We start from the raw sequence: 6,968 nt of genomic DNA, 5'->3' as shown, positions 1-6,968 counted from the left end.
GTTGCAGTATTTTTTGGGTATATGCCCAGGAGTGGTATAGCCGGGTCCTCTGGTAGTACTATGTCCAGAAATGTTAAACTCAAATTAAGTATGGGAGTTCCTTGCTTCCTCAGTGTTATCAATAATTATTTCTCTTTTACTTTGTGTCTTTCTATACATAGAGGAGTAACCAATTCTTTCTAGAAAGTGCTTTCTGACCTTGAAAGTCCCAGGGGATTGCCTAGTCAGAGCCTTTCAGCATGAGAAACATTTTGACATTTGAGTATTTAAAAATCTCTTATGGTACTTTCCCATTCTTGTTTGCTATCTTGTTTATAAGTGTTTACTTGCATATATATATGTGCACCCTCAGAGGCCAGAAGAGGAAACTAGATCCTCTGGATTGGAGTGACAGACAGTTGTGAGCCACCATGTGCAAGGTGGGAACTGAGTCCAGGAACTTTGCACATGCTCGTAACTACCAAGCCATTGCCCAGCCCCTGCGGATCTTTTATAATTGCTAATCTCAGAAAAGCTAAACAGCTCTTCTCCTTTTTAGTTTCCTCATACCACCAAGGTAACCCTGTTAACATATTTTTACATTGAGATCAGCCCCATCTTGTCTCCCCACCTCCCCCAGCCTTCAATGCTTTCATAGCTTTGGAAAGTATTTCTGGTCAAAATTCTAATTCTTTTCTAGCATTCTGTCATGTTGATGTCATGTTCCCCCTCCATTTCAGGAATCAAATCAATACTTGACTTGGTACAACCTGACCTCTAACTGTGATCTGGGTAATGATATCCATCCTAGATAAATGACATACTGTGAAAGGGATATACTTTTACAAAAGAACATTTGAGGGCCTGGGGAGATAATTCAGAAGAGAAAGAGATTGCTCGGCAAGTATTCGGTCCTGAATGCTATCCCTAGTACCCACAGTAAAAACAAACAGGCAAGCAAAAAGCAAAACTAGTTGTGGTAGCATATATTTGTAATCCTAGCTCCCGGATACTAAACAGTTCCCTGAGGCTTGCTAATCAGCCAGCCTAACCTAAGCTGCAGGTCCCAGTGAGTCAAAAACCAAGATGACGGCTCCTAAAGAATGACAGCTGAGGGTCACCTCTGGTCACCGTACACACAAACATACACAAGAGCATTTCTGAGCATGACACACTCTGAGGTTGTCCTTTGGCCTCCATGTGTACTGGTACAAATATACAGAGACAGAGGGAGACAGGCAGACAGACACACACACACACACACACAGAGACAGAGAGAGGCAGACATACACACACATACACAGAGACACAGAGAGAAAGACATTCACACACATACACACACACAAACACACACATGCACACACACACTCGCGCCCAAGCTTGGGGGTGGTGTAGGGGAAGCACACAAACATTGGAGATTGCTAACCTGCCAATTTTTACACTGAATCTCATTTTATAGTTGTATAGTATCACCAGGTATGGTGCTGCATGTATTTAATCCCAGGACTTGGGAAGCAGAGGCAGATGGGTCTCTGTGAGTTTGGGGCCAACCTGATCTACAAAGCAGATTCCAAAGCAGCCAGAGCTGTTACACAGAGAAATCCTGTCTCAAACAAACAAACAAACAAACACCCAAAACAATTGTGTAGTGTCTTCACTTATGATCTATCATGTTGTATTTTTTTCAGTGGTTACATTTTCATTTTACATATATGGTATACTGCTTTTAAAAACATTTGTAAGAAAAAAACATTTGTAACTTTTCTTGTTTTAATTTTTTAACTTTGTTTGTTTTGATATATGGTTATTTTTCCTGTATATGTCTCTATGCTCCACTTGTATGCCTGGTGCGTGTGGAGGCCAGAGGGGAGTTGGAGCCCCTGTGACTGGAGTCCCACAGCCAGTTGTAAATTGCTGTGTGGGTGCTGGGAATCAAACCTGGGTCCCCTGGAAGGACAGCCATCTCTCCAGCTCCATTGTTTCAGTCTTAAGTGTCAATTCTTACTATAATTTGGCAGTCTGAGTTAGTAGTTAGGAACCCATTTTTGCCCCAGATAGTTGAGTCACTTAGCTTCTATTTCTCTTTGAAGGAGGATTTTGGTTAGAAGATAGAGGATTAGAGCCTAGGACTGGCTTTACTGTAAGCAGGTGAAAAGACTCAGGTGGAGCTGGGGTGTACACCTTGTTTGTGTCTCTGACAGCTTTATCAGTTCTGCGACCAAGAGCTCTTCTCAGCCTAACACGTTTCAAAGGCTTTGACTTGTCCAGGTGAAGGTTACATGTGAATATGATATCCATCCAAACAATTACAGTCAAACAGACTAGCAAAAATTTATCCTTTTTTAAAGATTTATTTACAGTGTATATGAGTACACTGTAGCTGTACAGATGGTTGTAAGCCATCATCATGTGGTTGCTGGGAATTTGAATTTAGGACCTCTGCTCACTCTGGACGGTCCCACTTGCTCTGACTTAAAGATTTATTTATATCTAAGTACACTGTAGCTGTCTTTAGATGCACTGGAAGAGGTCATCAGGTCTCATTTTGGGTGGTTGTGAGCCACCATGTGTGGTTGCTGGGATTTGAACTCAGGACCTTCGGAAGAGCAACCAGTGCTCTTAACCGCTGAGCCTTCTCTCCAGTCTCCGCAAAAATTTGTCTTGCCGGTTGAAATCCTTTTCAAATAGCACTGGGGTTAGGAAGATTGCTCAGTCAGAAAGCTGCTTGCCTTATAGGTGGCAGGACCTGAGCACCCAAGCAGACATGCTAGATGAGATGGCACACATTGGAGTCTTAGGGCAGAGAGTGAGGCTTGGCTGCCGATGGGAGAGGATAAGGAGATTTGCGGCTTCCTAGGCAACCAGACCAGCATAATTTTTTTTTTTATTATTATTATTATATGTAAGTACACTGTAGCTGTCTTCAGACACACCAGACGAGGGTGTCAGATCTCATTATGGGTGGTTGTGAGCCACCATGTGGTTGCTGGGATTTGAACTCATGACCTTCCGAAGAGCAGTCGGTGCTCTTCCCTGCTGAGCCATCTCACCAGCCCCCAGCCCAGCATAATTGATCCATCTCAAAAGAGAGACAACATTTCTGAGGATAACACTTTGAAGTTGTCCTCTGGCCTCCGTGTATACCTGTATAAATACTCCCCCCCCCCGACACACACACACACACACACACACACAGAGAGAGAGAAATATGCATGCACACACTCATGGGAAAAGGTACTTATTCTCCATGGTGAACTTACATCTAAGGTTACTTAGATGTAACTTACTTGCATCTAAGGTTCAGGCATGAGTGGTTCAAAGGCTAATATCACTTTGTAAACGTCAAGTTAATTCAGTGTCTTAACTCTGAAAATATTTATGTCATTAAGAATACTAAAAGACATAGTAAACTATGTAAATACAACTTTTAGAGGCTTATGTTTCTTCCAAAATGAGCATCTACCAAGTATAGAGTGCATGGGATAAAAGAGCTATGTGTTTTTGTAGCTTTAGCATCCCAGGGGCACTTTCTTGTGGGGAAGGGAGGTTCTTTAGCTTTGTCCAGAGGAAGTTGTTCAGAGTGCTCAGAGGTTCTAGGACTTGAGAGTTCTAGTCAAGAATGGTGTCTGCTTCGTGGTGTTCTTTAAGAAGTTAATGTGGGATCGGCCCAGAATGAATCAGAACATGGGTATGCAGCCACTTGCTGAGCCACGCTAGCTGTTAGGCCTGTAAGGCTTGCTTGTAGTGTGTTGGAATGTGAAAACCAAGTCACTCAAAATAGACCAGAGTTTATTAGCCCTGTTGGTGCATAGGATCTATAGTCAGTGAGAGTCAGTTGGCCTCTGGAATGGCAGTTTCTCATAATATAAAAATAAACAGCCCTTTAACTGATTACCTTAGTTCTGTGGGCATTTTAGGAGTGGTATACAAATACAAGAAAAATTTGGTGAGTCAATATTTCTGTTTTTAAGACAGGGTCACTTTGTTGCTCAGGCTAGCCTGGAACTAACTCTCTTTGTAATACAGGCTGGCCTTTAGTTTGTGGTAGTCTTTCTGTTGAAGCCTCCTGAGTGCTGGGGTTATGGAAATGAACCACCATACCCAGCTGGTGATTCAAATGTTTAATCAGGAAAAGGAAGCCTGGCTGTCTCCCGGTTCAAACAAATTCTTGTTCACAGGGCCTTCAGAGCAAGTCTCAAATCATGTATGGACGAGTCTCCTACCCGACGCCTGTCACTTACTTATCTCGGGATTTTACTGTCTACCTTTACTCCACCACTTTTCTAAAAGGGCCCAGAGAAGGCACAAAAGTTAGTTTTATATTGATGGAAGGAATTAAAATTCAGAATCCTTCCTCTGCTGGTGTGTATGTGATATAAAGTGCTCACGATTACATTACCTGAAGACCTTTTTCTGTTTCCTCTAACCACTATGAAAAGAGGAAAGAGCAACAGTCTACTAATGAAAAAGAAGATGATGTAATGTGTGCAGTTAATAGTCAGGGCTAAGAGGCCAAGTGTGACACATCATCTCCTCATGCTTTCCCTGGCCAGTGGATCAGCACAGCCATCCTGCCTTCAACTGCAACTGGTTTTGAGTTTTTACTGGTTAAAAACTGTGGTGAGAAAATGCTAGGGATTAAGAGGAAGCAGTTTGATCAAGGGCAGCAATTTTCTGACTTTTCCAATGAAGTCTAGTAGAGGTGACAACTGTCTGGTTTGAGGACATGTCTCAAAGTGACTTCAGTGCCAAAAAACTTAAAACCTTTTTGTGTTAATATTCACTTAAAAGTCACAGGAAAAAAATTTGGGTGACCTGAGGGTACAGCTTAGTAGTTAAGAGTATTGGGCACAAGAAAGCCCTGAGTTTGATCTCTAGCACTGTGTAAAACCAGAGCTGGTAGCAGGTACCTCTCATTTCAGCACTTGGGATGTAGTGACAAGTGTGTGTGTTGGGGGGGGGGTGCCCTCTGCCCTTTTCTATGCTCCACTTATTGCTTGGGAATATAGTGAATCAGAAGCAGGGCTGGCTTGGGTTTGGTTTCTAATAGAAAAGGCTTCTGATTTGGGGCTGGAGAAATGAATCAGTGGTAAAGAGCACTTTCTACTCTTCCAGAGTACCAGGGTTCAATTCCTAGCACCTACATAACAACTCACAACCACCTGTAATTGTCTCAGAGGATCCAATGCCCACTTCTGTCTCCACCATCACCATGCATGCACATGGTTACAGGCAGATAGGTAGGCAAAAACATCCGTACACATGAGAATTAAAAAAAAAAATGTGATTGTAGGTGGGTGTTCTCATATTTTGCCTATGTATTATCATTATTCAGAAATGGATCTTTTGTTTTGTTGCTTTTTTGAGACAGGGTTTCTCTGTGTAGCCCTTGCTGCCCTGACACTCACTGTGTAGACCAGGGTGGCCTCAAACTCAGATATCTGCCTGCCTTAGCCTCCCTAGTGCTGGGATTAAAGGTGTTCAGCACCACTGCCTGGCTCAGAAATGAATCTTAATGGGATGCCCTCCTAAAGCCACAAATATCCATAATATACCATGTAATTGAGTCTTTATAACGGTATTACTCTCAGGGTAGAGCCCAATGTTGTAGTGAAAAATTAATAGGGGAGAGAAGGCTAGGATGTTGGGCAGGAGGTCCTTTTTTCTTTTCCTCTTAGTTTTATTTATTTTTTGATCTATATGATCAGGGTCAGGCACAACAAACCTGACTGATCATTTGGTATGATTTCAGGAGAGAGCACTGGCAGCTGCTGGGCAATCTGAAGACTACTGTGGAGGGTTTGGTGTCAGCCAACTGCCCCAATGTCTGGTCCAAGTATGGTGGCCTGGAGCGGCTTTGCAGGGACATGCAGAACATCCTTTATCATGGGCTCATCCATGACCAGGTATGTAGAACTCATCCTCTCCCCCTCTCTCTGTGTCCAGAACATCTCACTTAGTGCCTAATATGTCATAGATGTTAGAGCAGTGAATAAACTGCTGGGGTCAGGCAGCACATCAGCAAGAGGTTAGTTAGATCAGTTTGTTTCCTGTTGATTCTAAAACAAAGGTGAAACTATTGGCTTGTTACAGATTTATTATCTTTCAGCTCCTGAGGTCAGAATTCTCAAGTAAGTTTCATTAGGCTCAAACCAAGGTGTCTGCAATGCTGTACTCGTGTAGGAAATTCTAAACAGTTCTTTCTTAATTTCTCCTCCTCTTCTTCTTCCTCTTCTTCCTCCTCCTCTTCTTCCTCCTCTTCCTCCTCTTCCTCTTCTTCCTCCTCTTCTTCTTCCTCCTCCTCCTCCTCTTCTTCCTCCTCTGATGTTGTTTTGTTTATTTCTTTGTTTCAAGACAGGGTTTCTCTGTGTAGCCTTAGCTGTCCTGGAACTCATTCTGTAGACCAGGCTGACCTTGAACTGCAGAGATCTGCCTGCCTCTGCCTCCTGGGTGCTAGGATTAAAGACCTGGGCCACCATTACCATACTAAAAATTTCTTCTTTCTTGTCTTTTCAGCTTCCAAGCTGTGTCCCTTGTATTCTTTGACTGTTGGCTTCCACTTTTCAAAATCTGGTAGCATAACGTCTTGAAATTTATTTCTGTTCTTATATCACCTTCCCGTTCTGTGAGCTCCTTCTTAAGGGCCCTTATAATAACATTGGTCCTGCCTTGATGGTCCATCTCTAGCATACTAAGTCAATCCTATCTGAAAAGTCCCTTTTTCCATAGAAAATAACAATCATGAGTCATCCCCTAGATTCTTGGGCCTAGAACATGGCTTAGAAGGCTTTGTTTTTGTTTGTTTATTTGTTTTTGTTGTTGTTCTTTTTGAGATAAGATCTCATTGTGTACCCCTGGCAGCCCTGGAACTCACTATAGAAACCAAGCTGGTACATGGGAGGCAGAAACAGGCTTGCCTGAAACTCACAGAGATCCACCTGCCTCTCCCTCCCAAGTGCTGCGATTAAAGGTGTGTGTCATAGTGCCTG

General features: G+C 42.8%; 1 protein-coding gene across 1 annotated transcript in view; it reads left to right on the top strand.

Annotated features, from left to right (window-relative positions):
* Rubcn (rubicon autophagy regulator) overlaps positions 1 to 6,968 on the top strand; it is a 55,412-nt gene that overhangs the window by 6,948 nt on the left and 41,496 nt on the right. Inside the window, exon 2 of the mRNA XM_031364605.1 lies at positions 5,732 to 5,885. Coding sequence (XP_031220465.1) covers positions 5,732 to 5,885 — 154 coding nt within the window. The remainder of the gene's footprint in view (positions 1 to 5,731; positions 5,886 to 6,968) is intronic.

Source organism: Mastomys coucha, unplaced genomic scaffold, assembly GCF_008632895.1.
Source record: "Mastomys coucha isolate ucsf_1 unplaced genomic scaffold, UCSF_Mcou_1 pScaffold12, whole genome shotgun sequence".
In the NCBI taxonomy this organism is placed as follows: Eukaryota; Metazoa; Chordata; class Mammalia; order Rodentia; family Muridae; genus Mastomys; species Mastomys coucha.
This window is presented reverse-complemented; position numbering and strand designations above follow the sequence as displayed.